We start from the raw sequence: 17,542 nt of genomic DNA, 5'->3' as shown, positions 1-17,542 counted from the left end.
TTTAAAGGACAGACTAGGGACCAAATTATTTGTGTGTGCAAAGACAAGTTATAAAAGATATCAACATCAACACACCTACATAGTAAGTTTTTGGTGGGATGGATTTCAACCAGTACAAAAGATGTTCTCCCAGCCAAACATAGCCCATCACAGCCAAGAGCCAGGTACATCTTTCTTACAGAGTAGCACTTGTTTGCTATTAAAAATAATTGTATTTACTCATATACGGAGAGAGATATATCATAAAATGTGACTACCATAGGCATATCATGAGAATATATTTCAGTATTTAAACCAATTATGAAAATATTTTAAAAGTTACAAAAGCTTCTGTTTGACAGTTTGTTTATATTATAGTGTAACTAGTTGGTATCCCAATAGAAAGTTTAAGTTAAAGTGTTTATGGTAGCCAAAGAATTGAGGAGGGATTCAAAAAAGTTAAAAAGAAACATTAGAAATATTAATATTCCACTAAACAGCAGAAACCCTCCTCAGTTATAAGGGGAGTGAAACCAGCAATGTTCAAACAACAAAATCTACTGGCAAATGCGATTAAATATAGTCATGTTGCTGGATCAGAAACAAAAATCTATATGTATATGTGAACCATAACCACAAAGACATCAATGCACAGGAAAATTGCAATACAAATCGTTTAGGACCTGAATGTCTTTACCATAATGCGACCAGCGAGTTCGAGTTGACATGAAACATACCTTGTTATATTTAATGAAACGTGATTTGTTCTCAAGACTGTATCCAATATGGCAGTGTTGTAAATGCAGTCGAGAAGGGTTATTAAATGACTACATGCCTTTAGAATCACTCTGAAAGTGGTCTGATTCATAATTGAAGAGGAAGAAGGATTTTTATTTTAACGACAACGTGTTGTTATTTGTGAAGGTAAATATTGAGAAACACTGTGGTTTATAGTAAGTACATAGTGTTATATGGTTTGATAATCCCTTAGATACATATTGGTTATGCATGTTGATTAATTACAGAGCATTTACCTTTTATAAGTTGAAATCTGTGGATATAAACTACATGTAATACAGAGAGCTTTAGTAATGACTTCATCTAGTGTTTGAAATAATGACGTATTAAGACATTTCGCACCCCCTTAAACTTTATCTTCTTTGCCAACTTATAATACATAATGCACAATTACCTAAAATCTAATTTTAACAGTGGCTGTCAATATTTCCTTAGGGGTCCAATCTAACTTTTTGCATAGTGTTAATATTTGCATTTATTGATTTGTAATAATAGCTGAAGAAACCCCTTTTACGTAATCCAGTTAGCATAACATGAACAGACATAATGTACATAACGAACTAATGCAATTCCAATGCCTTTTTCAGAGTAGATGGGCAATGCATTTGAATGTAAAAAATAGAAAAGAAAAAAAACAAAAAGACACAACCAATCAGTGCATAATTTTGCCTTTCAATCATCAAAGACGAAAGCTTTATGTTTTTGATGCCATGGTCAGAGAAACTAGTTGTTCCGCCATATCTGTTTAGATTCTCCCTATAGAAAGCAACTAAGGGGAAAAAAACGTATAACATTTTCGTAAGATTCTATTTTGCTAACATGGGTTATTGTTTCATAGAAGAGGGAGAGGTCAGTATCTGGATGTTATTTATGAATATCTTAAATGAAGCAAACATATTTATAAGTAACTTCGAGACATTTTGTTTTTTAATTAAAAAGTAAAAGTTAATATATTTCTAAATCACATGAAGTTGATTTCTACTAAAATGATTAAAACTATAGAATTTTTATTTATAAAAGTTAGATAACTCCTTCATACTTCTGACAGTGTAAAATGAGGTGGGTGGTGTGGGCTTTCAAAGGCTTATATTTTAACCTCAAATATGCACGGTTTTAAAGAAAGATGTGCATTAACAATGGAATAATTTCAGGAAAAAATATTTTTTAGGATTAGGAGGTATTTTAGTCACATCAAGATTGTGCCTCAAAATCACATTTTTGCATTGCATCAAATCTTGGTGCGAGTGTTGTTTAAGTATCCCCATTCCTGACTGAATACAGAATCCTTTTTTCCCCTCATTTCTACTAAGTAAAATAAAATAATTTTTATTTCTTCCTCGTACTTTAAATGCTTCTTCAGTTTCAATTGCAGTGAATGGAGTGTCTGATATGGAGAAGCAGGCAGAAATTGTGCATATTCACATTTCACTCTTGCATATATCTACTACATGACATTCCAAAAATGATGACAATGTGTTTGCAATCCTGACAAACATCAAAAGATGCTCTTTAAAATTATTGATTATTCAACTGAATATTTAAATGGAATGTAGTAGATCTATGCTGCTTTCAGCACACACAACACACAAATCAAATATTCCATAATACAATAGTTTGCATGTATTGTGTCATCACCAGGCTTAGACAACAGTACTGAAAATGTTATGTCGCATACAAGTGGAAGCTTTTGTGCACACTATACTGAAGGGCTGATGATGACTTTTTTTTTTTTTTTTTTGCTTGTAGAATTTTACCATCACTTTGAACGCATAACATAACGGTGGCTTGTTATTTCAGGCTTGCATTGAAAAGGAGAGGCTCAGCTCTTACTTTATGGTGAAAGTGTAACTGAACTGTTTTGACTTCGTAATGGCAAAGGTAACTGTGTAGCGTGATATGTTTTTCAGTATGATACAGACACAAGGGGGCTTTTGGGTGAGGATTTTCTTGGTCTTGCTTTGGATGGGTAATTCCATTCCAACAGTCTGTCTTTGGTAGCTTTCAGAATCTTCCAACACAGTAGAAGTGTTTCATATAACTCATGTAGTGGTCTTAGTGCATTAGTTTGGACCAGCGTCTCCTGCTGTTTGCCATACCATAGTCTTGGCTAGCCAATACTTCGAAAGTATTCTTTTAACTTTGTCATTTGGTGTTGTATCCACATGAGGCATACAAATTTGCAGGTTTATTTCTTAGCATATGTTCTTTGTGAGTTTCATTTTTTAATATTTGATCAATGTATCTATGCCATATTAGTTTTGATTTCTTTGTTATTTTCAGAAATGTATTGTAAATGTTTCTAATAAAACAAGTTTAATAATCACCAAAGTTGTTGAAATTTGTGCACTACAATCAGTATTCAATGAGACAAATAGCTAAAATCAATTAGCCTTTATTTACTTTAAAATATATCCAAAAATATAGACATAAGCACGACAAACTCTCTCTTCTACACCACCCCGTCTGATTGCCACTAATTTAAAAGGAAAGACAAGTCAATTTTCCTTTTAGTTGTAGGTTGCAGGTCATAGTCAGGCAAATGTCTAGCTACAACAAATCAAGCTTTAAGGTGCTTTTTTTGTACTGAAAACCACAGGAGACAATGGTTTCTTGTTATCTTGAAGAGCACAGCAAACCTTGGTTTCACATCAGCATGTAACATTCTATTCTTAGCGCAGTGAAGTTATATTGTTCTATAGTAACTTGTTGGGCCTTTAACTGAAACTAATATTAGGTGAAAGGTATTACTGTGTCCTAGTTAAAGTCAACAGAGTCCTGACAAATTTGAAAGCAAGGAATAAAGTATGATTGCATTCAGACTTGGATGCTGCAATTTTTCATTCAGCAGTAGCTTAACTGAAGTTAAACCTCAGCCACATTTACATCAGCTGTGTAGACACCAAGTCTTTGTTTAACCAAACAGGATTATAAAAATTCTCTTTAGTCATTGGACAGAAAGAACAGGAATAAATAGATGGTCCTTCAAAGTAGCAATTATTAAAAATCACAAATAAAGAACCCATATTCAGGACACCTACTCCTCGCATGTAGATAAGATATTTAAGGGAAGACTTTTGCATCCTTGTATTAAGAAGAATTATACAGCAGGAGCAAAAAGTCATCACATGTCCCTTTTGTTTTTCTAAACTCCAAGTTCAATCTTCCATGTCTTGCCAGACAACCTAGCTATGGACACAACCACGACAGGAAAAAAGGTCGAGAGAGAAAAAGAAAAAGTGAAAGAGAGATATGACAATTAACAGAGATCCCCAAGGGTATGAGTCTCTTCAGGTTACATATGGCAGATAATAGGGGTGGGCAATGAGGATTTCTTTTACAGTAAGACAAGCCCCTTCCAGTACATCAAAAACTCCTCAGCGAGCAGCTCCAAGTGCGGCGGCTGCACGGTGCTGCAACATAATACGCCCACCTAGAGGATGAGCCTCCCCGTCTGAGATGGGCTGCTTCCTGCCTCTCTTAGTCCCTGCCTTGACTTTTCCAGCCACAGAAAAAAAAGGTTAAATGACTATTACCGAAAGGACAACACCCAGAAAAGCCACTAATGCCAGACCCATCCATTCAAATGAGCACATGTCCTCAACAAAAGTGGTCAAAAAGCCAAATGTGCATGTTTTCAGTCTGACCAGCCACCCAGAGAAGCACAACACGCATTGAGCAAAATGCAGGAAAATAAACAAATATTGATTTCTGCAGTACATAAAGAAACAGACAAGAACACTTTACAAGGTCCTTATAAGTAAGTTGCTGACCCATATACATAATGCCACATAAAGAAAGTGAATGGATTCGCTCTCACTGGGACTCACCCTGGAGAGAATACAACTAATAAACCCTTAAATAAAAGACAGATCTCATATGAACAGGAAAACACCACCACATGAAACTTTTTCAAAGTATTAAAAAAAAAAAAAAAACCCCACAGGCTCTCAGGTTATAATCTCAGCAATGCAATTTAAAAATATTTCAATGTATTAAATAAATTAGAGGGCTTACGTCACTTCTTGAGTCAGCCAACAAATTAAAAGTATAGAAGTTTTATCAACAGATACAAAATGATGAACCTGATATCATGTTGTTTCTCAAAGACATACTGAGAAAAGAACAAGCTTCTTCCAACAGTGTTTTAACAAAAGCTAGACCCAATGTGTAGTGGCTAATAAGCATAGAATTCCCTTTCATCTCAAACTGTTTAATGCATAGGTTTACCAAGTACTGTTGCACATTCTAAGCTCTATTTAGTGATAGTCAAAAGTTCTTACAGGATTTTGTATGTAACTAGTTTGTCTTTTCTTTTTTGGATAAAAGTGCATAAAAACAAAATGATCTCCCAGTGCCAATGCTAATTAGTGTGAAAATATGGAAAAACAAGATCTCAGTCCATTTAAAAAAAAAAAAAAGGAAAATCCTTCTTCCTTTTTCTTTCCCCTATATAAAGCTTAAAACTTGCTGATTTAGGGTATAACCGTTTATTGCATTTGATAGTGATAGGCTGCATAGTGAGTGCCATCACAAACTAAGCAAGGCTGGTCGTGTATGAAGCTCGTCTGGTGGCCCATCCCCATGGCCAGCCTGGTGTCGGTTTTACCCATAATCCCATGGTGCTGGTGGTGGTGGGTCAGTTGTTCTGGCAGCAGGCATTCTGCTTGGCAGAGCTCTGGGTCGGCTGCACCGTGATGGGCACTACGTTGGAGTTGGGGGAGAAATCAGCATCGCCACGCCCTGAGATTTGCCTTTGTGAAACAATGCGGTAGATTGCTGTGGGAAAGGGGCAGAGGGGAAGACGGAGGGAAAGACAGACAGAGAGAGAGGGAGAAAACAAATGATTGCTTTCAGTCAATGGCTGCAAAACCTTCAGCAGTGACTAACTTGGCATAAAGTGAAACACACTTGATTAATTTCAGTTGAAAGTAAATTAAAATAACACTGTGCAATCCTGATCTAAAACAGAAAATCCTCCTTGGCCAGCACCATTTTTAAACTATTTGCATTTTTAATAAAATCAATTACTGATTATCTGACCTGAAAACATTTTAATTCACAGGCGAATATACCAGTCAGAATCTTGAAATTTGCTGCCACCTAATGGCAAAAAATGAAATCTGTGGAAGGCTTCCTCAAGGTGAATATTTTCTTGGGCCATTCAATTGTGCATCACCAGTGCTGACCTGTGAGAATAGTCTGGAAGGCCAGCTCTACATTAGAGGAGTCCAAAGCAGAGGTCTCGAGGAACGAAAGCCCATGCTTCTCTGAAAGATATACACAAGGCAAAACGTTTAGCAGATTAAGCATTTTTGTCTAGTGCTTTTCCAGTGGAGCAGACATGAGGTACAGCACGTCAATCACCTGCATGTAGTACTTAGTATATATTGCCTAACTGTACAATTATTTGGAATTATCCACCAACCTTTATTTTAGTCTCGGCAAAAAAGGTAAATGAAACACAGAAATCATGGGTTAAGAACAAAAACTGCCTCCACAAACATCTTACATTAGCCTCATGTCAAAGCACTAATCTCTCAGTTGAAAATGTGTCACCAAAAAAAAGCAGCGTCCTAAATGCAGCATACCAACAAAAGGTACTGTAAATGAAGCATAAGTAAAATGACTGTTGTACATGTTGCCCTTGAACGTCCTCAAACTGACCTGCGAATGCCTTGGCTTCGTCTGTAGGCACAGCCCTTAGATGGCGCAGGTCACTTTTGTTGCCAACCAGCATGATGACGATGTTGCTGTCAGCATGGTCCTGCAGCTCCTTCAGCCAGCGTTCAGCATTCTCATATGTCAAATGCTTTGCAATGTCGTAAACCAGGAGAGCACCCACAGCACCGCGATAGTACCTGCAAGGAAACCACAGTCTTTAAAGACATTAAAAATGTAGAACAACAATATATTAATAGCAGGCCCCATATTTCCATTCACTCATGGCTGAAAATCTGCGAACACACCAAAGCCAGAGGACTTCAACCAAACTGGTGAACAATGAATAAAAACTAGTGTTACTAGTTAGCATGACAGCTCAGAGAACATATCTAATCTTGGATCAGCATCTTCTCGATCAAGTCATATTATACCTGATCCCAGATTAACAAACCTACTCTGAGTCTGGGTTTCACAGACCCACTAAAGGACTATATGCTGAACTTTATGCTTGAGGGCTAAACTCCTGCCAATGAAGAGACGATTCTCACGCTGAGGTGATGGCACGGTACCGCTCCTGGCCTGCTGTGTCCCAAATCTGGGCTTTGATGGTCTTGCCCTCCACATGGATGCTGCGAGTGGCGAACTCAACACCAATGGTGCTCTTGCTTTCCAGATTGAACTCATTGCGTGTGAAGCGGGACAGCAGGTTGCTCTTCCCAACACCGGAGTCTCCAATCAGCACCACTGAGGAGATTTCAAGATGGCAGCCAGTGAGATTATTACATTTAAGAGGGTGAATAGTGAACTGGATAGGTTTGTTGTTTTAATCTCTTTTAATAAGGAACTTGAAAGAGAATGGTCAAGTCAAAACGGCCAGATATTTTATGAACTGAGTGAGTGCATTTCAACAAAGCTTATTGTTAATAACAGACACTATGCAACTCCCTTTTTAAGATCACTTGTTGTGAAATGCAGGGTATGGCTGTTGCCATAACATAACAGGTAGTGAATTTCCTAGTTTGGATAATTAGTGAGTTTTACTGATGTGAGGCCAAAGGCATCTGATGTTTTTCAGCCATTGTTTGTGTGTCAAGTACTGACAAAGGTGAAAAAATTCCAAATTATTATATTAAGCAAATATTCATTTATATAGCAGTGTGCCACACAGAGTTTTACTAAACACGCTACATGTAAAATACTAAACACACCAAAAATTAACAACTGACAGCAAGATGCACAAAATTGTGCTTTAACTAAAACACACTTGAAAGTTGGCAACTGGCAATTCAGCAGGAACAGGCTCTCTACACTGAACAGTCACTGAACAGTGACTTAGAAATGAATGACTCATAAGGAGTGCACTACCAATTTATAGGTGGAGCTCTTTGTTTAGAATACCCCAAGAGGAAAATGAAAGGCAAGTCTGGAACACACATCATCTTACAAATTCTACTCTACCTGGAGTCATCAGAAGTAACATACAATACCAGTGGAGGACTCGATTACAACAATCTGGTCTTTTAAACAAGAAATAAGCAAGTGATCATAAATCTCCAAAGCTTATCCTTTTTCCAAGGCTCAACAGAATGTCTGTGTAGAAAATGCATGCTGAGAAAGAAATTTATGCAGGTCTTTCCAGTTCTACTGCATCTGAGGCCTTTCCATTTAGGAACAAAGGCTACACGTGTTAGTTTTCTATTGTCTTTTTCACTGCAACTCTGAATGATCACTGTCATGAATACGGTAAAAGACGTTGCAATCCTTTACCATAATTTCCATGAGAGATTTCTTTGGAAGCGTAGAAAGTGCACAAAAATGAAACTTGTTAGATTATTATATATAAAATATTATGATGAGGTACCGTTAAGTCTAGCTATCTAGTTAATTCAACAAAGGACTATTTTTGAAAGAAAAAAAAAAAAAAAGTTAACTCATTTCACATCCCCCTGAATTGTGCTACATGCCTCAGCCAATGTATGCCTGTCTTTTCAGCCAAAGTAACCTAACTTAGCGAGCTAATAACTACAGAGTAATACTCGATAAATGGCAAAGACATACAAGTAGTGAGGTCTGATATGTTAAAGAAAAATACCTTATTAGCAGCCACGACTCTGTCCGAACCCCGCGTACTTCTAGCTATCTCCAGTTTACTGTCTAAAGGCTAGTAAAAGGTGAGGTTAGCTATGTCAGATAGAAGTCAGCTATCTAGCTAGCCAACGATAATGATTTAACGTAGCGCAGGCAGACCAGCAAGCTAACTTGTAACTATCACTAACTTTGGCCAAGGCAAATGCGACAAAACGAATACCTGTGGTAGTTAGCCATCTAGTCATAGCTAACCTAATGACTTAGTTAACTAAACACTCACCTTTGAAAAGATAGTCATACTCTTCATCTCTACTCGTCATAGCTTCTGGCGTTATGTCTCGTTGAATTTTGAATAACTTGCAAGCACGATACTTCGGGGTTGTTTTAGAGTTGACACTACAGCAAGACAGCTAGGTTAACATCAGTTAGCCAAGCGCGCCACAGAAACTTGTCATGAAGCTAACCTACCAGTTCAGTCAACTTGCCGGGTTAAAAACAAGGAAGTACATGCCGTTATTCAGACTCCCATTCGCTATGTATTGTAAAACCAGCTATGCACGGGCGTGAATATCAATCACTCTTTTTAAAATAAAACCGCTGAACTCTGTTTAAAGCAAAGAGTTGCTGTATTCCTGGCTTTGTGCGTCTGCGTCACCAAAGTTTTCGTCTGAGCTAAGCTAAGATATCTTGGCCAAATCCTACCGAGCACTGACGTAATGGTGAAGTTCAATCCGTTAGCACCCGCCCCTCAACTGCATTTGATTGGTTCCGTCACTTGTCAATCTGACAATGAGCCCAAATGACCGAACCTTATGAGTTCCGCAGGTGTGCGACGTCATCGTCACAGGTTATAGTCGGAAGTGTGAAACTACCAGTAAAACTGCAATACAGAAAACGGCATCCGAAATGCCACGTAGGAGGCAATGATGGGTTCACTATTTTTAAAGGAAGCACTTGACTTTATTTAATCACCCCAGAATGATTAGGACTAATGTGAGCCATTTCAGCCTTCATTATAGATCCGGACTAATCTTCCTATATGTGAGACTTCACTAAAAGTCTAACCACACTAACCTGAGTAGCATTTAAGATACACTGTAGTAGTACAACTACCATTTTCTTGTTTTATGCAGATGTCTCCTATCATTAAAATACGTAAGGGCCATGTACTACATCAAAAAACAAAACAAAAACAAAACAAAACATGCAGACATGTAATTATACAGAACCCATAATCTGCATTCCACAGGTCTAAACCTGTAGTCTCTGAGCGGTCTTTTGATTATGAATCCAACTGCAATTGGCGATTATGAATCATATTAAAGTCATTATTAACATCGTCTCGATCATTTTTGTAATATAAAAATAAAAGTAATTGATATGATTAAAATAAAACAAATGACTCAAAAGTAGATCTACATCAATGATCAGTTACACTCTAAGATAATATGAAAGTTTATTACAGCAGTATTAAAAGAAAATAGTTTTAATTTTAAAATAATATTTTTTGACATTCTCAAATTAGTTGAAGTTGAAGGAAGACAAAAAGTTAAACATAACATTTTCACAAATAGCATGCACATATACCATATGACAATTCAGTATTTATTGCTAAAATATTTTTTTTTAATTATTTATTCATATCACTCAGCCATATTCTGCTTTTACCTGAAAAACCTTTGACAGCATTTCCTTTTACGTACTGAAATGCAAGGTTTTGCACATCCAACATGTGTCAGGGAGAAGCCTCTACTGCAAACATTCAGATGAGGTTAGCAAGCTCCTTCTCAACTTGGGCAGAAAGTACGTTTTTTTTTTCCCTCCAAGGCATGATGAAAGACTCCCACCTGTCCCTTCAAACCTCTTTGGAATTTGCATTTATGTTTTTACTCAAAACTCTGAACTTTGGACTCTGGCTGATAACAATGCATATTAATAGGATGTTAAATAATAATAGGCAGAAGGTCAAAACTTTTGTGACTGGCTCTCAAAATTGTCAGTGTACCTTTCAAAATTATCTTAATGCTGTGTTTCCTACCCTGATGTGGCAGTTAACCTGAAGCCATGCCTACATGTATCTACCCCAGAGAAGTCCCCTACCCCCTTTCAAATCTTACATTTGTTCAGAGTGACATTTCATCTGAAAATCAGTTGGAATATGTAATCTACATTGCTAAATTACAAGTACTACTTAGGTAACACAAAGTATTTAATCTCTACGTTATTTTAAATGAGTTATTTTTTAAATGAGCTATTTTTAAATGAGCTCATGTTTGGGAAATTTTAGGAAAGATATTTTATTTTACCCAGAACTTATTTTATCAGGAGTCAAAGTACTCGTGCTCTTGAATAATTTGGAGTCATAGTACTTTACAAGTGCCTTGGTGACAGTACATAATTAGACATCTAACAAATCATTTAAAATATAAATAAAGTATAGCCACACACAGACTTAAATGTAGCAGCATAACAGGTGACAAGCCTTTGACCACTGAGCAGCCATTTGTTTACTTAACTTTAAAAGGATAGAATGTGAAATTAGCCTCTCTCAAACAGACAGTTTAATATGGGCTAGACATAACGTGCAGTGTTTAGTAAAAGCATACATTTTTACCATAGTGGATTTACCTCATTCCTTGAGCCAGTCTACAAATTAAGAGTATAGATGCATCATTAACAGACACAGAATAATGAACTTAACACCATATGGTTTCTCAAAGATGTTCTGGGAAAAGACCAGGTTTCCTCTAAGAGAGTGTTTAACAGAAGTTAGACCCAATGTGTAGTAATTAATAAAAGCACAGAATTCCATTTCACTGTTTAATTCATAGGTTTATTGACTGCTGTTGCACTTGCACTATTTGGTGATATTCTTGACATCCATCCTACATTTTGTTTCTAACTAGTTTGTCTATTTTAGAAAGTGCATAAAACCAAATCTAAAAACCAATGATGTTCCAGTACCTCTTTTAATTCGTGTGAAAAATAAAGAATGATACCACTGATCTCAGAAAAAAAAACATTGTATGTTTTTCTTCTTTGCATTCATTAAAACTTAAACCATATAGGCCATAACCAATAAAGCATACTGCATTTCACGATGACAAGCTACATAGTGATTGGCATGAAGGAAGCAGAGCTGGCCATACATATTATTAATATACACTTAAACCAGAAAAACTCCAATAGCACATTTTAAGTGAGCTACACTTTAGGACTTTTTTGCTGAACTTGTACTGTAAAACAAAAGTCATTTTACCTGAAATTATTTTCAGTGCATCAAAATCAGAGGTTTGGAATTTGCTGCCACCTAATGACAAAATCTAAAGACCAGAAAGCATGCACACATTACACAGTGTGCTTTGTAACATCAACCCTGTTTAGAATGGATGAGCTACCTCAGTATAGAGTCACCTTTCTGCATAGTCTTAAGAAGCTTGTGGATTTCAAAAACCTGGTATCTCAAAAAACAGCCAATGCAAAAAAAAATCTCTATTTCTTCAACCTTGAACAACTCAGTTTCTGTCTGATTGTCAGGCTTGGTAGGCAGAAGAGGAGTTGACCACAACAGATTTGCTTACTTGCCCTTACAAGTAGCTCTCAAGCATAGGAAAAAGATCTCTGATATGACCACTTTCCTAATTGGGATAACTGTGTGCTTGAGAGGATCTAAAGGATTTTTTCCCTTAACACAAGGTCTACTTCTTTGTATTGGTGTTGGGTAAGTACTAACTGGGGCTCTGCATGCCAGAACTTGCTCCGAATGGCAGTTTCTCTCAATGTTCACTTATCCCCGCAGCATACACTGGGTAGACTGCCACTTTTTTGTTCAACACTGAACATGGGCAAAGGTCATGATAGGAGGGAAAAGCTTAGACCAAGCACCATGTGTCCAGGAGTTTCATCTCAGCCTGGGTAAAGATCTGACAAGGAACAGCAAGAGGAACACTCTGCACCATCCTGAAAAGACTGCTCTGCAGATATTCAGTCTCTGAGTTCTTTTTATTACCGCATTACTGCATGGGAACATCAGCAGTACCAGACAAGTTCTTCAGGTACACAGAAATATTCAGGAGCTGCAATTTTTTTGAGAAAGGTACAACTGTGTTTTTCATGTTCCACCATTGCAGCAGTCACCCTTGCCCCAACTTGGACAGCAGATTTTGTCCCATCTTCTTGAATAAGGCTTGGACACCATCTCATCTCCTCCTTCAACTCGACTTTGCAAGGAATGAGCGTGGTTGAAACATAGACACAACAACCACCACCTCTCTCCCAAAGATTTTAGCCCAAAAAAACTTGCTCCAGCTGACCTCCGTGTTATGTGAAGATCAATAGTACTTTGTTAGGCTTTGGGTAGCCCCTCCCCCTTATGGCAGGAACTAGTGGTCCTGTTGTTATGTGTGTCATGCTAAGAGGAAGTAGTGCTGTCTTGTTGGTGTTATTGCTCTTAGCCCATGGAATCTTCACCTGAGCAGCCTTAGCTGAAGAAATTAAGGCGACGGTATGAACTCATTATCTTCTTGTTCTTCATCAGAAAACCCTTGAATGAACAACATTCACTGAGTTCTGATGATAATACAGTAATGTCTGTTTAGATGCAAATGAGTGATTCTTGATTATCTTGAACTAATGTTTTGGTGTGACCCAAATAAAGACAGAAATTACTCTAAAGTGTAACAGACTTATATAATCTATTTATTTATGATCATCAGTTACAGACCAGCAGGTACAGTTCATTAAACTCTTATCTTTGAGATTGGACAGATCAGTTTTAAAAGAAAAATGTAGTGTCTAGTTTAAAATTTTAAACCTAAAAAACCTTTTACAACCTAAATGACAAAACTGAACCTATAGGATGAAAAAAACAAAGAAATTATGTAACATCTTCCTTACTGATTCAGAAATGTTTATTGTGGAAGAGTTTATATGATACTAGGCAAGAAAGGTTTATTTAAGTGGTGTATTAAATAGTAATTCCAATGATTTTGAAAGATGTACAAAAATAATTTCTCTTTAAAATCACAAGTCACATTGGCTATTGTCACATCAGTCATCAGAAAGAGGTTCTTCTGAATTTTTGATGACTGAATGGTACAGGGCTCTGGATGGACAGAGCCTCTGACCTCTGATCTACACACACTTCTCTCTGCACTGTCATGTCTGTCACTCTGGAATGTTCTTACAAGTTCCTGCAGCAGGGCTTCGTCTCCCCCTGAGTGTCATCTGTGCCAGCTCTGGTGTTGGACAGTGACACAGCACTAATTGACCCATGGGTCACCTCTTTGCTGCTCACTTTCTTATGGATCTCTGTAAGAGACATTTGATACATTTCCTCCTAATTTAAAACTATTATTATAGTGAATGTATAATAAGTATGCTGCTCAGTTCCAAGACCAAGCCCACAGGGGTGGAAAATATACAGAAATATGAGAGGAAGTATTGACAGTATACAGGACTTACCTATGAGAACATTGTTGAATGCAATCTCAACATTTGTGGATTCCAAGGCTGATGTTTCCATAAACAGCAGTCCATTCTTTTCTGAACATGATATACCATTTGATAAATCATATTGTGATGTTTAAGGTGGGAAATATAAAACACATGAAAACATAGGTACATTTCCTGTGTCTACACTCTTACACATCTAGTTCAAACCTTCCGTTAATAAAAACATATTTACAAACACATTACCGGGAATCTTAAGTATAGTACCTGCAAAATCTTTCGCATCCGTGGTTGACACTGCTCTTAGAGATTCCAGGTCTGATTTGTTGCCAACCAGCATGACCACAATGTGAGGATCTGCATGGTCATAAAGTTCCTTCAGCCAGCGCTCCGCACTCTCATATGTCAGTTGCTTTGAAATGTCATAAACCAAAAGTGCCCCAACTGCACCACGATAGTAACTGGAGTGGAAAAACAGTTGAAAAAAACAGGACAGAATCAGAATTTGAGCTGGAAAGGTTTTGGGTTGATTTGAAAACAGAATATTCATGGAAAGCTTTCCAGTAAAACACCCAAAAAAGTTTTTTGGTTAGAATTGGGACCCATAAGTCCAGTTAGATATTCCCTGATTGGTTACCTTAAAAGAACAAGAGATGGCCAATTAGAATGGCAGCACACAGGTGTGAATTTGGAAAAGGATCTATATTTTTTGACATAACTTGGTGACCCCAGGCTAATGAAAATAAAACAAGATTTTGATCCTTTTTAATTGAATTGTACTTCTAGTCATCTGCAGTAATCCCTATATTTCTACAGTATTCTAGATCATTGGTATGTTGGACTCTGACCTACTGTACTGTACTACTGTATTCTATGAGTAAATGACAAAGCACTTTTGTAAGTCGCTCTGGATGAGAGCGTCTACTAAATGCTGTAAATGTAAATGTAATTTCTTGGATTCAAAAATGAAAGACTCCAGTTTAGAGAAATTCTGAGCAGTAAATAGGCCTCCCATTGCTTTGGTTTGGAGCTGTGGCTGCTACTCACGCAGACGTGATGGCTCGGTATCGCTCCAGTCCAGCTGTATCCCAGATCTGAGCCTTGATGGTGAGACCATTCAGTTCCATGGTCCTTGTACTGAACTCCACACCAATGGTCGTCCGGCTGTCATGGTTGAACTCGTTCTTGGTAAAACGTGAAAGCAAGTTGCTTTTGCCTACACCCGACTCCCCTATTAAAACCACTGGTAAATTGAGTAGAGAGGAGTTCATGAGTCACAGTGTACAGACCTAGTACAGGCCCCAGCTTGAACTGTTTAGTAAGTGATTTAGGGAGACTGGACAAAACATGCACTCTGTACGGGGCTCATGGCATTGAGTCATTTGAGATATTTTGTTTGTAAAATGCTTGTCATCATGCATTCCCTGTAACAAATTTGGCAATCACAGGATAAAGGAGATATGTCCAGGCAGGCTGGTAATGTCTGAATGTTTCATAATTGAAAACATCACACCCATCCAAATATTCAGTGAATGCCATACACTGAAACACTAGACAGATTAAAGCCAAGCTTGAAAGGCTGAAAATGCATTTCTCTGAATCAGAAAGATAGAAGTAGCTAAGAAATCAAATGACATAGCAAACAACAAGGTCTTGTTTGACTTTGTTTTGTCCAATGATGGCTAATTTAGTTTACACCAGAACCGACACATTTAGACTGACAAGGTGCTGAGTGCTCTGCCTCTGAGAACTATGAAAACCATGTGTAATCTCTTATACAGCATCCAAAACCAATTAGGCTTCTCTACTGGTTTGAGTCTCTGCTTTGGCCGAGGACTGTAAAATCTTACACTTTTCAAATTATGATGGGAAGAAAAAAAAAAAAAAACTCCTCTTCCTTACCCCATAAACTATCTTGAGCAAACAACACCCTGGTTGCTATGGAGAATGAGATTCGTGACCTTGGAGCATTTTAAAGAGCCTGCATTTATATGTTTAGTGAGAACCTAATCTTTCACTGAGCAGAAATATCCCATACTGACAAAAATACTGCATATTTTGTTGTATTATTATGTTTGTATTTTAAACAAATGTCATATTGTCCTATTAATAATCACAAACAATACTTCCCCATTGCCATGCACCTGTGATTTCTGTTTTTCTATCAAAGAAACCATGCAGACATGCTAATTCTCTCACCCTCCATGTGACATCTTGCACACCAGGTGTTCCTCACAACCTCATGTGATCAATGTAAAAGTTATTGCTTGCCATGCTTATATTAGTATGTTATACTGTGTCCCGAGTACTTCCTCTTTGTGGACAACCAGAAGGCATGGAAAACTGAATGACAGCAACACGTTAACATGAAGCAGATATCAAACAATTAAGACAGATAGAAAACTTATATATAACAGCAATATGGAACTGCAGGTAGTTTAAATAATTATAGATATGGTTTTTATTATATTTAATTCATCCCTAAAATATATTTACGCATAGCAAGGCTATAGTTAGATTTATCCTTTTTTTTTTTTTTTTTTTTTTTAATCTGCAAAGCCTAACAACCAACAAAATTGCTTCATTTTTGAATCTATTTCTAAATACAAACAAACAAATAACCTTGGCAACAGCCCCTAAAACAGCTAACCTTTCATAATCATTACTTTAAAAAGGGTTTTGGATGAGCAGATAGATTGATCTAGTTTGCTATAAATATGCTACTGCCTGTAAGCATTAAAAAAAGGAGCAGAGCAGAGATCAGTCAATTTGTGGTTATAAGGAAAACTGGTGGTGAGCATTTTTTTAACTAGGATACCAGTGTTGATCAGTGTTTAAGATCCATCTTGCATGTTTGCAAAGAGAACTACATTAGCTATAAAAATGGTGAGGAAGTTTAGAACACACCTTTAAAGACAAAGTTGTAGGCCTCGTCTGATCCCATTCTCAGTCCTCACATTAGTTCTTCTTTCTTAAAATCTGAATAAGTTCATTAGTAAAGGTTCCAGTGTACTTAATGGAAGAAAACAAACTAGAAAACAAACCCTCCCACAGCACCGATTCCAGTGTCAAATGGAGGGCAAAAATAAAAACTACAGCAGCTCTAGAAACGAAATCTGTCTATAATTACACCTCACTGACTATGTTAAAACTTCACCTGTTAGAACAAGGAACTAGTTGTAATGTTTGGCTATGCACTTCCGCTGACAAGTGCATTGGGTATGAGGCGGGGTGGGGTTGGGAAGTGTGATGTAATCGTAAGCAGGTTGAACAAGTAGGGTAAGCACAGGTGCAGTCATATGAAACTGGTTCTTATGCTGCACTTGCCTGGCCAATAACAAAACAGATCAAATCTAGCACCTCCTAGTTTTTATGTACAACCAATCTCTGAACAGTGCATTCAGAGCAGCAAGCTTGAAAGAACCTCTCCTTAGCATAAATGACTTATGTTACTATGTGGAAGTTTCTACATAGAAGATGATGACAGTAACCAGGAAAAAAAAAAACAAAAACCCACCAAAACTTACATATTAATGTTAATTATAATGGTACAGATAGTGGTGCC

The 17,542-nt window shown here is 37.2% G+C and overlaps 2 protein-coding genes across 2 annotated transcripts; both read right to left on the bottom strand.

Annotated features, from left to right (window-relative positions):
- Positions 1–3,153: 3,153 nt before the first annotated feature.
- rab11al (RAB11a, member RAS oncogene family, like) lies at positions 3,154–9,222 on the bottom strand. Its single transcript, XM_027014298.2, has 6 exons — positions 8,995–9,222; positions 8,807–8,922; positions 6,987–7,182; positions 6,442–6,635; positions 5,964–6,044; positions 3,154–5,553 (listed from the first exon to the last, which is right to left on the bottom strand). The coding sequence occupies exons 2-6, from the start codon at positions 8,844–8,846 to the stop codon at positions 5,414–5,416; spliced, it is 651 nt and encodes a 216-aa protein (XP_026870099.1). The 5' UTR covers positions 8,847–8,922; positions 8,995–9,222; the 3' UTR covers positions 3,154–5,413.
- A 3,979-nt stretch (positions 9,223–13,201) lies between these two features.
- Positions 13,202–17,171, bottom strand: rab25b (RAB25, member RAS oncogene family b). The gene is made up of 5 exons (XM_027014308.3): positions 16,885–17,171; positions 15,025–15,220; positions 14,245–14,438; positions 13,990–14,070; positions 13,202–13,836 (listed from the first exon to the last, which is right to left on the bottom strand). The coding sequence occupies exons 1-5, from the start codon at positions 16,919–16,921 to the stop codon at positions 13,709–13,711; spliced, it is 636 nt and encodes a 211-aa protein (XP_026870109.1). The 5' UTR covers positions 16,922–17,171; the 3' UTR covers positions 13,202–13,708.
- Positions 17,172–17,542: the final 371 nt, after the last annotated feature.

The sequence above is a fragment of the Electrophorus electricus genome, chromosome 1 (assembly GCF_041902795.1).
Source record: "Electrophorus electricus isolate QZ-2024a chromosome 1, ASM4190279v1, whole genome shotgun sequence".
Taxonomy (NCBI): domain Eukaryota; kingdom Metazoa; phylum Chordata; class Actinopteri; order Gymnotiformes; family Gymnotidae; genus Electrophorus; species Electrophorus electricus.
This window is presented reverse-complemented; position numbering and strand designations above follow the sequence as displayed.

Coding starts and splice junctions, on each gene's coding strand:
- rab11al (XM_027014298.2), bottom strand. CDS start 8,846: ATGACGAGTAGAGATGAAGAGTATGACTATCTTTTCAAAG. Junction 6,045..6,441: donor CGAAGCCAAGGCATTCGCAG/GTCAGTTTGAGG, acceptor TATATCTTTCAG/AGAAGCATGGGCTTTCGTTC. Junction 5,554..5,963: donor CTTCCAGACTATTCTCACAG/GTCAGCACTGGT, acceptor CCTTTCCCACAG/CAATCTACCGCATTGTTTCA.
- rab25b (XM_027014308.3), bottom strand. CDS start 16,921: ATGGGATCAGACGAGGCCTACAACTTTGTCTTTAAAG. Junction 14,071..14,244: donor GGATGCGAAAGATTTTGCAG/GTACTATACTTA, acceptor TATCATGTTCAG/AAAAGAATGGACTGCTGTTT. Junction 13,837..13,989: donor ATTCAACAATGTTCTCATAG/GTAAGTCCTGTA, acceptor TGTCTCTTACAG/AGATCCATAAGAAAGTGAGC.